The 14961-nt window shown below is 45.0% G+C and overlaps 1 protein-coding gene across 1 annotated transcript in view; it reads left to right on the plus strand.

The window, feature by feature from the left end:
* SART3 (spliceosome associated factor 3, U4/U6 recycling protein) overlaps positions 1 to 14961 on the plus strand; it is a 542493-nt gene that overhangs the window by 203567 nt on the left and 323965 nt on the right. Inside the window, exons 7-8 of the mRNA XM_078667411.1 lie at positions 4611 to 4766; positions 5126 to 5264. Of these exons, the coding sequence (XP_078523537.1) occupies positions 4611 to 4766; positions 5126 to 5264 (295 nt within the window). The remainder of the gene's footprint in view (positions 1 to 4610; positions 4767 to 5125; positions 5265 to 14961) is intronic.

The raw sequence follows: 14961 nt of genomic DNA on the forward strand, positions 1-14961 counted from the left end.
CAAAGAACTGGTTGCTGTTGACTTGTTGTCTAAATCGAGTCTGTTGGCATGTATGTGTGCCTTTTGAGTGATAATCTTAGGGAGTAAGTGTCAGGGAGCTCACCATTTCCTCTCACTCCTGTTTGTGTGTAACAGTGTCCTGGGCGCCGTCCTAGCTCTTTCTTGAAGTGGCGTAATGCAAAATGCAGCGATGCCTGCCCCCTCCGATAGAGAGGTTGTGGGAGTGCTGGGCGGATATACAGACGAGGAGGCTGGATGTATTGTCGGAAAGAAGGTGTTTTATTGTCAGAAGTAATGGTTTTTGGTTTTACGACAGGTTCTTCTTTAGCATAGGTCTTTTCGCTTCCAGTCTGGGGTGTTTCCGTGGCTTGAACCGCTTCTTCCTGGTCAGGACCTCTACGTGGTGTGGGGTTGGTTGGCTTGTCCATTGTGACGACTTCACCCGGAGGCTCGCCGAGATGAAAGAAGGGGAGGCTGTCAGTATTACTGTTTTATCGTTAGGACCTGTCACCTACACCCAGTAGTGTCTAGGGGAAACAGTAGGAACCAGTGCGATTTAAAGTAGGGCGGTGTTATGCAGCTGCAAGACGATAGCAGGTTCTGCCTTCGAGGGAAAAACAATAGTGCAAAGGGGACTCTGTCTTGAGGTGCAATAATAGTGCAGAAAAGGAAAAGAAAAAAAACTCTGCCTTGAAGCTTGAAGCCAAATGCCAAGAGTGCCTTCACAGTGCAAAGAAAACTGCCTTTACAATGGTCGTGCCGGCATAGACCCTTAGTACCCTCCTCCCTCCTCCTGAAATAATTTTTCAGTATCCCCTGTCCCTGAATCACTCACCGGCTCCGCTGCAACTCTACTGAGTTGCGGCCGCTCCTCAGCTTCCTCCGGTGGACACCACCACTCGTCCGTCCAGTGGTAGTCCGTCTCCTCTTCTTCTTCGTTGTTCCGGTTGGCGTTCTCCTGTTCGGCGTCCCGTTCCGCGTCTTGCTGCACTTCTGGACTTGCCTCTTCTCGGAACCTCCTCCTTCCGGTCATCGACAATCCTTCCTCCCCAATTGGTCTCTTTTCTACTGGAGCAGTTGTTGTGTTTCCGGGGTCGGCTCCCCCTCCTTTGTCTCCGGACCCGACTGCAGGGAAACAGTAAAGGTAGGTGTATTTTTCTCCGGGGTCGGGGTTTGGTCATTTTGCCCTTTACGGTTCCGCCTCCTAGTTCGGCAGGATTCTGGTAGCCGTAGTCCTAGGTATGGGGTCATCCCGGGGGTCGCTTCCTCACATCAGTGACTTGTAACTGATCTTCAAGAGAAAGTGGTAGACACTGCTCCCTTAGTCCCACCTGGAAAACTCCAGTAGAGTTTTCCACTCGTATGAAAAAAGTAGAATATATCATAGAAGTCACTTGCACGTTTACATGCAGTAGTACAACTCCATGTGCAGACCCTCTTCTACGCATGTGTTGATGTAGCATAGAAGACATTTTTATAACGGAAAAACAAAATGCATGATGCCATACTTTGAGAGTGAATATGGCATTCTGCTGACCTTCTTCACTATGAGATGTTCAATCATGATTGAACGCCTCTGTGACTTCAGGCCATTTATCATACGAAAGTACCCCTCCACTACCTGTTAAAACAGTTCGCAATTTAGGAGTACTGCTTGACAGTAATTTGCAACTGGACTCACAAGTAGATAAAACTGTCAGTACATTTTTTTCTCTGCTCCAAGCGCTTAGAAGGATACTCCCTTTTCTACCGGTCTCAGTCAGACCACATGTGGTAAGGAGTATTATTCTGAGCAGATTAGATTACTGCAATGCCCTTCTCCTATGAGCCCCAGCGTCTTTGTTAAAAAAAACTGCAAAGGATACAGACTATTGCGGCCAAACTTGCACTGAATAGACAACGTAGAGCATTGCCCTCGATTGTCTTGAAAGATCTCCATTGGCTGCCTGTAGCACAGCGTGTCCATTTTAAGGCACTCTGTATCGTCTATAGGGCAGCACATAAAATGGGGCCTATGACTCTACAGAGGAAATTTCTTTAGTATTCCCTTGTAAGAAACCCATGCTCCTCCACAGCCAGGGTGCTATGTGTTCCACATGTCAAGAAAGTTCGATTGGGGGGGCAGATCATTTAGTTTTGCAGCCTCCCGACTTTGGAACGCTCTGCCAAAAGAGCTTAGACAAATTGATACACTGTCCTGCTTTAGGAAGGAGTTGAAAACAAAACTCTTTCCTAGAGACTAAATCTAGTTATGTGCTCTTGCTCAGTTACACACAGTGCTGTTTGGTAATCTCAGTGCCAGGATACCTGTTGGGTGACAGCCGCGCTATGTAAGAACTTACTCACATTACATTACATTACATAGTGCACCAAAGCTTTAGTGAGGTCCAAGCCTAAACACACGTTTTAACAATGACTATGTACCAGTAAGTTTCTACATTTAATGGGTAGTAGATCCAAAACTTTTTACAGCTGCCTTTTTTCCCCCCGTCTTCTGTATTTGTCTTCAAATCGGCGAATAAAGATAATTGTAATTGCTTTTGCCAGAGTATTTTAAGTGCAGAGCACAGCTGCCAAAATGAATTCAAAATCGCTTTTTCTTACTGGTTTGGAATTCATATCCACTTATCTCGTTACCTTCCAGTTGCTCGGATTAACTTCTCTGTGCAGGAATAGAAAAAGGGGGCCCTTTAATTTCATTCCTCATGCTTGTTGACCAAACTCCAGCATTGCTCAGTGGGACGGGTATGCTAATGAGAAGGAGCACAGCAAGCAGCATCCCAGATTATGTGGTTCTATAACAAGGATAGGGCCTGTTTTGTGTGTTTGTATGGCTCCTGGCATATGTGCCTTCTGTGTGTGTTTCAGAAAAGAGAAAACTAGAGTGGTGGCCGCTCACTGAACATGAAAACAAGTGAAGTATTGGGGAGGCGCAGGAGCTGCACGAGGGAAAGCAAAGTGTAGGGCAAGTAACGTGACATCAGAAGGGAACATGGATGTGCTGAGCAATGATTGACCCGTGCCGGAGCGAAAGCAGATCCCAGCATGCACCAGTCACCATTACGGGCAGTGAGAGTGAGGAATACAAACCAGCCACTGCTGAAGGAATGGGTGCAAAACAAATTGCCTCTCCAGAGGGGATCTCGGTGGAGCAGGCCCACACCACCAGCCACTGACACGCTTTACCCAAAATATAAAGTAACATGAAGCACACAAAAACATACAACAACAAAAGCACCTCTATCATCCCTTCAGTACTTTAGGATGCAACTCCAACAAATAAGTATGCAGTGGGATGATAATGATAAATCCCTTAACCAGATCAATAAAAGTGCTGACCCAAAGTCTCCTTCTCTGTTTATGTTGTGGTGACATGAAGTCTTAAGAACCTCATGAAGAACTCAGTGGAATGATACAACTTATCCAGTCTGATCACTCTAGGGCCAAAATGCATGTGAGCGGGACAAACACTAGAATATGAAGAAAGCAATCTCATCAAAAGCAGACACCTGGGATAGACACAGCCCCAACCAAAAACATGAGCAAGGGGCTGACCCAGAGATCTCCCCATCATTAATATCTGTGTTGGAAACAGTAGTCTTTGACACAGACAGCTAACGTTATCTGTAGCTGAGACCTAATAATGGCCAGTAGAATAACTGAGAGCATGGAGCTTAAGTACCTTAGGCTCAGGACTTGTCATCCTATATTAATGGCCCAGTTTTTGTCTCTTCCCCAGTGGGCGGGAGTTCTGGTTCTCCTTTTTAATGTTTAAAGCATCTTTCACCTCCCCTCCTATGGCTCGGAGAAGATATGGTCCCAACAAATAAATGGAATATGTACGATTATTTTGATTGATCCCTCCCGCTCACCTGGATACTTAATACTGAGAATTGTACTCTGACTCCACCAAAGTCACTTCATTCAAACTGTTTTTCAGTTCGTGGATTGCTGTACGTCTGGTGCATTGAAGTCCAGTTGAAGAACATGTGTTCTAATAAACATGCACAGTGGAAAAATAGAGGGGAACGAGGGATTGAGCAAATGGAACAAGCAGCAGCAAAGCAAATGGGTCTGAGTTCAATAAGCTAACAAATGCAATCGTAGCATGTTCGACCAAGGCACACTGGAGAGGGCCAGCAGGAGCAGACAGAGAGGACTACACTTGTCAATTAGTGATTTGTGCAGTTCAAATCGACCACTAGAGTAGAGGCAGAAAAATACACTCAAACAGCCAAAAGCATTAGATTACAGATAAGTACTCCATTGCGACTGAGCTCTAGGCATGAGTGACAGTCTGAAGCCAATGGCTGAAGAGGCTAACACGAGTGACATTCTGAAGAGGCTGACATGAGTGAGTGTCTAAAGCCAATGGCTGAAGAGGGTCATTGAAGAAAGGCAATGGTTGATTGAGACCGATCCAAAGCCCACTCTATCTATACAGTTAGCAGTAGGTCTGTTTGACAACTGCACTATCAAAACCTAGATGTAAATATGAACTAATATAATTGTGCTAGAATTTAATGGTTACGTCAGAAGATATATCTTTTATTAGTTTTTAACAGACTGCAAAAAGTATTTTACATTTCTGCATTATTTTTGTTTTTTAGATGGTCGCAGAAACACCAAAGATGTCGGAATACCAAGCATATATTGACTTTGTGTTAAAGGAAGGCGACCCAGATCGCATTCAGCTAACATTTGAGCGTGCTCTTGCTGAAAACTGCCTTGTACCAGACCTTTGGGCCCGGTACACTCACTATCTGGTAAGAAAGATGTGCCTTTGTTTTAAAGTGTTACTCTGTTTAATATGCTAATTTTAAGTTCTGTTTGGACTCACCTATGTATATAGTTGTGTACACATTATTGGGTCCAGATTGATTGTGAAGGACCGGTACTTAATGAACGTGTTGGTCTGATCAGGAAAGGAAGAGAATTTGAATTAAAATATAATCATAAAATAACCTTTTATAATTATTTGTAAAAATGGCTGCTTTTTACAAATAGTTGATGAATGTGAAGAAAATGAAATGATACAAATTTTTTTTAGTATTTTTTTAGCCGCCTACTATGTTTTAAGTGTGTTTTGTGAATAATAACGAAACACATTCTTTCATCTGCTCAGGACAGGCAGCTAAAAGTGAAAGATCTTGTCCTGGCTGCTCATGACCGGGCTGCCAGGAACTGCCCTTGGACGGTTGGACTGTGGAAGCGGTATCTTCTAGCGATGGAGAGGCATGGTGTGGACCATCAGAGAGTGTGTGGTAAGAAATGCCCGTTAGCAGCTTTAATATTTTTTGCTAGTTGTTTGGAAGTACATCTGTGTAGATTCTTTTAATACCAGTACAGTAGGAGGTGGTATTGTTGGAAAAACCTACCTGAATGTTCTGATCCACGATGACTTACTGGGATACCTCTTTAAACTCCTCTTAAGTTGCAGTTTAGGTAAATCCACAAAAGAAATGTATGAATTTGATTCATATGTTTTGAGTTATGCTTGTACTCCCAACTTTAAATACTTTGAGTCAGATGAGTAAAATTCAAATAGCCATTCCTAAAACCTGAATTTTTTTGCGAATTGCAAAGAATTGCAAATTGACGTGCAAAAGTATTCCTAAATGCAGCAACACTCATTGTAGAGATTAGGGACCCCTTTTAGCAAATTACTGTGATTTGTAATGAACTGTCATTCTTTCTGATGAGCTGCCCGACCATTCCTGCTAGTCACCAACAGGCCTTAGGTCAGCATTTGCTTATTCACACAAGTTACAGAGCAAATCTATAAATCACTATTGCAAAAATAATAAACAAAATGCGTTAATGTATAAGCACAATCTAGCATAGGTGAGCAGTTGTGTAGCAATACAACAGACTATGGCATTTGTATTTCTTATGCCTTCTATAAATAGTTTAAAATGAAAAAATACTTCCAACTATAACTGAAGCGAAATACTGCAGCACCCATTCCAAACGCACAGGGAAACCGATTGCTACTAGATATGTTATCTTTTACCATCAATCTATACCTGTCTATACAGAGTTGTTGCTGTCACTATATATTTCACTGTGACATAAATGCAGTATTGTCCTTTGGGCGCGCCTGATTATTTTGTCATTATGGACTTATTTTGCACAAACACAGTCAATTTGAAAACATATGGAGCATGCTAACATTTTAATTTGACTAGATAGCGCAATCTTTATTTTCAAAGCCATTAAGCTAGCCATATTGGTATTGCGCCTGGTAACCACCTGGCCTGAGTTGGTGGCATTGTTGTACCCCAGATGCCTTCATCTGCTGTTTGCATAGTGAATACTTCACCTTTTCTGTGCTGTGCAAACTGTGCATATCCTTTTTTTGCAAATCATTTGTTTCTAGTCCATTGTACATTCCAAGATTATATTTTTGTACTTTATTGAGAAATCGCAAAAGCTACATCTGACTGTTAATTCCATTGTGAAAACTCTCACGTTTTCCTATCAAGTGTCTACCACATGGCCTGGTATAATACTAACATATTTTTTGTCGCTGGTTTTTGGTACTGCACATTTCAGTCCATTGTTTCAGTTTTGTGATCTTTATTTTTTATCATTTCTGCACTTGATGGAACATTTATCTGCACTTCAAAATTATCTCGTTTAAATAAAAATGCTGTATTTTCAGTTATAAGTATGGCAGCGTGTGTACCAGCCACTGGGAGCAGGACGCCTGCTATGTGTATATGTGACACTTTAAAATGGGAGAACATTCACCTGAAGAGTTAACTTTATGTTTATATGCATTACATAAAACTCATAATTCTCTCCCATGTCAAAGTATCTTTACAACCAGCAGGTATATTACTTCCAGTGACCTGTAGGCGCGGTGCCATATTTATAACAGGAAAATATTCATTTATTTAAATAGGAGGAATTTAAAGTGAAGAAACATACTTTATAAGCCTTAGGACTTAATTGGCTTAATTTAAAGTGGGGAAAAACAAGAAGACAATAATGTTTCATAGAGAAATTTTTCTTCAGTTTCAATTTCTTGCTTGTAAAAGAAAATTACTGTATTTTTCGCTTATAAATATGGCACTGTTTCTAATAGCCACTGGGAGCAAGATACCTACTGTTTATAAATGCAACACTTTGAAACAGGAGAAAATTAAAATGAAGAGTAAACTTAATGAATAAGTTAACAATTCATTTTAGTTTACTCATTTAAAAGCATCCCAAAAAATAATGTTGTTCTTATGCTCCAATATAGAGTTGAGAATTACTTTTATTTAAGAGTTAAATACCTCAGTGCTTCAGTTTTGAACCTCTGTGAGCGACATGTTATACATCTGAGTGGAGCACTGCTCATTATCAGGCTCTGTTGTCTGCAGCCTGTTTATATGGTAAAGTAAACATAGCCTTTCATTAACTTTAAAAATAAAATGCAACACTTATTTTTTGCAGTTCTTAGTTAATAGTGAACTGAAGGCTGTGAGCTACTCTGAAGGTTTCTGCGACCTACCCTGAAGGTTTCTGCGAGCTACTCTGAAGGTTTCTGTGAGCTACTAGTAGCTCATGATCCCTTGGTTGGAGACACCTGTTATAGATAGCTCATACTGCCACAGACTTAATCCATTGAAACACTGCACAGACATAGCTACCTCTACTCAGTATCACTCATACACATTTATCAACCTCGAAGTACGACAGACATGTTAGATGGGCTGCTTTCAAATCTTTGGGATGCACTTTGTATACAGATTTCAGCTGTATGTGTTCAACGTAATAAACGCTGTTATTCTGCTGATTATAATGCATGTTGAGAATGAAAATACAGCCCTAGATGGGGCCACGTTGTGGTTAATTTTAATGAAAATACTGATGATATTATAGTCTGTGAGCAAGGTATTGTTTGCAGGAATATGTTTGCAGATTCTTTTTGTTAAAATGCTGATTTCTGTTGTATTCACCCTTCCTACTGAATAAACTGTTGCACTGGAAGTTTTGTTATCTGTACTGCACCATTGTAACACAAAACAGGAAGTTGTAGGTGGAGTAACGTCTTGAGGAAGGGATAGGTCTGGAGGCAAAGAACAGGGGTATGTGGGGGACTACCCATAAAAATAGGAAAAACCCCTGGCACTCCTTGTGAGAAGTTGGCCTGGTATATGATGTTCACTACTCTAGTGATCACCTTGCACCAGTCCAAACAACCCTTATGGTGATGGTTGTAAGTCAACCTTATAGACCAGCTATCCTAGTGGTAGCGTGGACAGAACAGTCTTAGGCTAAAAGACTCTAGAGGGCATGTGAAGCCAGCTGTTTTACCATATGTAACCCCTTGAATATCAAATGAAAGGACACCACACAGGATATATATAAAATATATATGTATTTATTTCTAACACACCCCTCTGAACTCTTTAAGAGGTCAGAGGCCAAAGCACATAACAAGACACTTAATTATTATACGTTAAGTTGCACAATTTACGGTTAGGCCCTAGGGGCGAAGCAAACCCTATATTAAGAAAGTGGTATAAGTACCACGTCACGAGAAAAGGAAAGGCCTAGGGCCTAGGGAATCGGTGGGGCTGCACTGTCTTAACAATAGTTTAGAGGTAGGAGGCCCACAGGCGGCGCGTGCAGTGTCTCTACACACATGCGGGATTTAATGCAAAGTCAATGGGAATTTAGAAGTTAGATTTAGAAGGATTTAGGACACTTCCGGTTTAGCTAGGAGGAAACAACTAGAGACTTAGACACTTGGATAGTCAATACCCTTGGGAGCACCGAAGTACTCGCGTTACCTCACCCACGGACGACGGGTGCATAGGTGTGAAGATGTGTCGGGTTTCGGCGTTGGATCCTATGGAGACCTGAAGAAAAGAGGCTTGGAGTCAACAAGCCTTGGCAAAGGCAGCCCACGCAGGATACAACAAAGGCTTCTGGTGCAGACCAGCAAGGTCTGAGGTGCCTTACCTTTGCAGGGAAGCAAGGGCCAGTCTGGAGCAACCAGACCAGCGATGTGGTTCAAAGGGACGACGCGTCGAGCAGAACAAAAGCAGAAGGGGCCCCACGCAGAACCCGTGGAGTGTGGGGAGCTGATCTTCGTTGCAGATGGAGCTCGGGATCGGGGTTTTTCAATCCCCAGTGCACAGCTTCGAGGGTACCTCAGGAGCTGCACAGGTAGCAAGTTGCAGGCTTTCCAGGATGTCGAAGGTCCAGAGTTTCGTATAAGTTTCAATTCAGGATTAATCTAAAGTCTCAGTACTCGGCTCCTACCTTTATACAACTAAAAGGGGCTGGATTACTTTCTAGGTCCCTCCTATGGGTGGGACCAGGAAGGGGGTGGTTAAACCCCCTCTCCTTTGTCCAGTTTCGCACCAGAGCTGGGGCTGGATTGCCCCAGCAACCGGTTTTAACCGGGGTATGCATGGAGCACCTAGGGTGCTCCAGGCAGTGTCTGTCTATTCAGCCCTCCCTGTCCCAATACACAAAGTCCTGTCTGGGGTGGTGCTCGCACCTCCCCACGCAGGAAACCTATTGTCCAAACCTCCGGGACTGGAAGGACTCCCAGCAGCAGGAGGTCAGACATGTGTCGGTGGCAGCAGCGTCCATTTTGTGACGCTGGGGCTCTGGGTTCTTTTAACCGGAATAGTCAGCAACAACATGTCTTCTCCCTCTAGAAGGATGGAATGCTACCCCCGTCGCCAATTTTGGCGAGGGGGTAGTATTCCAAAGCGTATGACACCTTACACGACATGTTTTGATAAAGCCAAACCAGAGTTAGCATTTAACCGCGAGGTTCATAATGCACTTAAGAGTATATGGTATCCGAAAGCTGCAGACAGGCTCAGCTCATGCTAGAGCACCATCTCACACATAACCAAGCACTCTGCCTCCAGGATTGTTGAGGCCTGCCATAGGAGTGACTTATAGGTTACTATGTGTCTATATATAAGTATAAGTAGGTATAAGAATACCATACCTAAGCAAGGGGTGATTACACGACCTTGCCCCAGCTGAGTGATCAGCCAGTTGTGTCTATTTGAGTGGCCAGTCAGGGGTGGCATAATACATGCTGCAGCCCCTGGTAGGCCTTGGTTACACCTATGCCCTGAGTACCTAGGGTACACTTCTACAGGGGCTGACAAGGTGAACCAATTCCCAATCGTGTATGCACCTAGAGTACATGGTGTAAATTTAGAGAGACTGCATCTGGGCTGTGCATCTGATTAGCAGGCCCACAGCCACATCTAAGTCGAAAACCAGTAAAGCAAAGCAAAAAGTTGGGGTGACCATAGGAAGCAGACCCTACTCTCCTACACAACCCCCCCCCCAAACTTAGGGACATTAAACTAACCTTGACCAGTTGAGTCTTCATGTTCTAAGTGGAAATAACTGGAGAGTCCATCTGCATTGGCATGGTCAGTCCCAGGTCTATGTTCCACTGTAAAGTCCATCCCCTGTAGGGAAATGAACCACCTAAGAAGTTTGGGGTTTTCACCCTTCATCTGATTTAGCCATAGTGAGTGCCAAAAAAGTATGGCCTCAGCTTCTTCAGGGCCCAAACCACAGCAAACGGTACAAAAGGGGGCCCAAACCACAGCAAAGGCCTCCCTCGCTATAGCTGACCAACGTTTCTCTCTAGGGGTCAGCCTTTTGCTTATGAAATCAATGGGCTGGTCTTGACCATCTATATTCAGTTGTGAAAGTACAGCTCCCACACCCAACTCAGAAGCATCTGTTTGGACTATGAACTCTTTGGAGTAATCTGGACTTTTCAGAATAGGTGCAGTACACATGGCCTGCTTCAGGTCATCAAATGCCTTTTGACAGCTAACTGTCCACTGAACTTTCTTTGGCATCTTTTTCGAAGTGAGGTCTTTCAGTGGTGTCACAATGGACCCATCGTTTTTAACAAACTTCCTGTAGTACCCAGACAGGCCCAAGAAAGCTCTGACCTGTGTCTGGGTGATTGGAGGAGTCCATTCTTTGATGATCTGGATCTTGCTCTCCAGTGGTTGAACCTGACCCCCACCTACCAGGTGGCCCAGGTACACAACCTTGCTCTGCCCTATCTGGCACTTTGTGGCCTTGATAGTGAGGCCTGCCTTTTGCAGGGCCTCTAAAACATTCCTCAGGTGGACCAGGTGATCCTCCCAGGTGGAGCTAAAGACAGCAATATCATCTAGATAAGCTGCACAATAGTCATCCAGTCCTGTGAGAACTTGATTCACCAACCTTTGGAAAGTGGCAGGTGCATTCTTCAAACTAAAGGGCATTACCACAAATTGATAATGTCCTCCTGGGGTCGAAAATGCTGTCTTGGCTTTTGCATCCTCAGCTCGTCTGATTTGCCAGTAGCCTGCTGTCAGGTCAAATTTCCTCAAGAACTTGGCAGAAGCCAATCTTTCAATGAGCTCATCTGCCCTGGGGATGGGGTGGGCATCTGTCCTAGTGACAGCATTGAGACCTCTGTAGTCCACACAAAACCTAATCTCTCTCTTACAATCATGTGTGTTAGGTTTTGGCACCAGGACTACTGGACTGGCCCAAGGGCTCTCTGAGGGCTCAATAACTCCCAGCTCCAACATCTTTTGGACCTCTGTCCTAATACAGTCCCTGACATGGTCAGGTTTCCTGTAGATTTTACTCTTGACAGGCAGACTGTCACCAGTGTCCACCTCATGGGTGCACCAGCTTGTCTGACTTGGGGTCAGGGAAAACAGATGCCTGAAGGACTGAAGAACTTGTCAGCAGTCCTGTTGCTGATGTTCAGAGAGGCTGTCAGCAAAGACTACACCATCTACTGAACCACCATCAGGGTTCTGAGTCAGCAGGTCTGGGAGAGGGTCACTCTCTTCCTCCTGCCCCTCATCTGTAGCCATGAGCAAGCCCATGTCTGCCCCGTCAACAAATGCTTTGAGTCTGTTGACATGAAGCACCCTGTGGGGGCTCTTGGGAGCCCCAAGGTCTACCAAGTAGGTGACTTCTCCCTTCTGTTCAACTATAGTATGGGGTCCAGACCATTTGTCCTGGAGTGCTGCTGGGGCCATGCTTAGGCTTTTTGAGAGGTAACTCCCATCCTTCCTTCACACGACATAGGGGTCCCCTTACAGTATGCCCAAACAAAAGCTCAAAAGGGCTGTAGCCAACCCCCTTTTGTGGGACCTCTCTGTAAGCAAACCGAAGGCAGGGTAAAAGGATGTCCCATCTTCGCCTCAGCTTTTCTGGTAAACCTTTTATCCTCCCTTTGAGGGTCTTGTTGAATCTCTCCACAAGTCCATTGCACTGTGGGTGATAGGGGGTGGTGAACTTATAGTTGACACCACATTCCTTCCACATTGCAGTTAGATATCCTGACATGAAGTTTGCACCTCTATCAGAGACAACCTCCTTTGGAGAGCCCACTCTGGAGAAAACTCCAAGTAGGGCTCTTGCCACAACAGGAGCTGTTGTGGTCCTCAGGGGAATAGCTTCTGGATACCTGGTGGCATGATCCACTACCACCAGTATAAATATGTGCCCAGATGCTGTTTGGGGGTCCATTGGTCCAACAATGTCTATCCCCACTCTCTCAAAGGGTACTCCCACCACAGGTAGTGGTATGAGGGGGGTCTTTGTTGTGCCACCTGATTTGCCACTGGCTTGGCAGGTAACACAGGAGTGACACAACTCCTTGGTATCTTCTGACAAGTGGGGCCAGTGAAAGTGAGGGACAAGCCTGTCCCAAGTCTTGTTCTGGCCCAGGTGTCCTGCTAAGGGAATATCATGGACCAAGGTAAGAAGGAAGCCCCTAAATTGCAGAGGTATAACCAACCTCCTGGAAGCACCAGGTTTGGGTTCTCTAGCCTCTGAATAAAGGAGCCCATCATCCCAATACACGTTATGGGTACCTTGAGCATTCCTAGCAGCCTCAGCAGCAGCCTGCTGTCTGAGGGGTTCAAGAGAGGAACAGTCTAATTGTGCCTGCCTCAGATCTGCCCTTGAAGGTCCCCCTGTCCCAAGAAACTCAACCTGGTCAGGCTCAAGCTCTACTAGGACAGTTCCTTCTTGGATCTCAGAATCATCCTCCTGGGAGGGCTGATCCTCAACCTGAGGCAGGGGGGAAGGCACTGCCTTAACCCTACTGCTCTTTCTCTTGGGCGGTGTCTAGTCCATTGTTCCAGGATCCAGCACCTGTTCAGGTAAGCACTTTTTGGCCTGTGACCTGGTCACAGCAAGGACATGTGCCGATATTCCCAGCATTTCTGCATGAGTCCTATACTCCACCTCAGACCAAACTGAGGTTTCAAGATCATTACCTAACAGACAGTCTACAGGAAGGTCTGAACTCACAACAACTCTTTTGAGGCCAGTTACCCCTCCCCAGGAGAAGTTAACAACTGCCACACTATGGGAGGTAGTGGCATTGCTAGCGTTGGTCACTAGGTAATTCTCACCTAGTATGATCTGTTCAGGGTCCACAAAGTTAGGTGTCACCATGGTGATACTGGCACATGTGTCCCTGTAGGCCTGAGCCATCTTATCATTAATCAAAGGCGTCTGCCTGTACTTGCTCAGATTACTGGGACTTACAGTAGAGGACATTACTATGTCCCCATCACAGACAAGGACAGCCTGAGTTGGTACTCTGACTAGGCCAGAGTCCACCTCAGTTCCCAGGGTCAACCCTACTACACCCTTTTGCTGGGAACTACTACTAACAGCTGGACTAGGGGGACCAGTTGCCTTAGGGGCAATGGCGGTTGGTGCTGTGCCCTTCTTGGTGCACTCACTAAACCAGTGAGAGACTGAGTTACAGTATCCACACCAGGGCTTCTTTGGCCCTTCTTCTTTCTGTTTGTTCTTTTTGGAGCCACCCTCCCCCTGTGCCTTTTGGGGGCCTGGTGAAGACTTCTGGTCTTTTGGCTTCTGCTCATTACCCTTCTGGTCTGCTTTTTTCTGATCACTGGGTCAGCTTTTTTCTGATCACTGCCCTGGTTTTTCTGCTTAATCCTCGTTCTGACCCATTTGTCTGCCTTCTTTCCCAATTCTTGGGGAGAGGTCAGATCAGAGTCAATCAGGTATAGATGCAATAACTGGTTTTGACAGTTGTTAAGGATTTGCTCTCTCATGATCAAATTATACAATCCTGTATAGTCCTTAACTTGACTTCCCAATAACCAGCCTTCCAGAGCCTTAGTGGCACAATCAACAAAATCAGTCCAGTCCTGAGTCTGTGTCTTCTGGGTATCCCTGAACAACAACCTATATTGTTCAGTGGTTAGGCCAAACCCATCAATCAGAGCACTCTCCAGGACAGAGTAGTTGTTAGCATCCCCATCACTAACTGTGAGGAGCTTATCTCTACCTTTTTCTGAAAAGGAGAGCCATAAGATTGCTGCCCACTGACTTTGGGGTACCTGCTGTACTTTGCAGGCCCTCTTCAAAGCAGTTATCCATTTGTGGATGTCATCCCCTTCTTTGTAGGGGGGCACAATCTTGCTTAGGTTTCTATTATCATATGATGTTGCTGCCACCAGTGGGTTCTAACCCACTCTCTCTGTGCTCTCTAGCACAAGCAAGCTTCTCTTTGGCCAAGGCAACTTCAAGTTCGTGCCTCTCAATCCTCAGAGCAGCCTCTCTCATTCTGGCCTCATGTTCTCTTCTCTGAGGAGAGGTCATCTCTCTCTGAGCAGGGCCATGAGAGCCATTTGAAGCTTGAGATTGAAGAGATTCCCTTGAGTGGGATCTTCGTCTTCTCTGCCTCTGGTTAAGCCCACTTAGGGGTCTGTATAGGGGCTGCCCATACTGACTCCCATGTATGCTTAGGTTAGCCTGGCTAAGTCTTCTGACTGGGACCTGGCTGTTTACCTCAGAATCTTCCTCCATTACCTCCTCTTCCTCCTCTGGTTCAATAGTATCATCTGTGGAGGGAAGGACTTCATCTGCACTACATGAAGCACCTGAGTTAGGTACTCTTCTAAGAGCTCAACC

The sequence above is a fragment of the Lissotriton helveticus genome, chromosome 11, assembly GCF_964261635.1.
Source record: "Lissotriton helveticus chromosome 11, aLisHel1.1, whole genome shotgun sequence".
In the NCBI taxonomy this organism is placed as follows: Eukaryota; Metazoa; Chordata; class Amphibia; order Caudata; family Salamandridae; genus Lissotriton; species Lissotriton helveticus.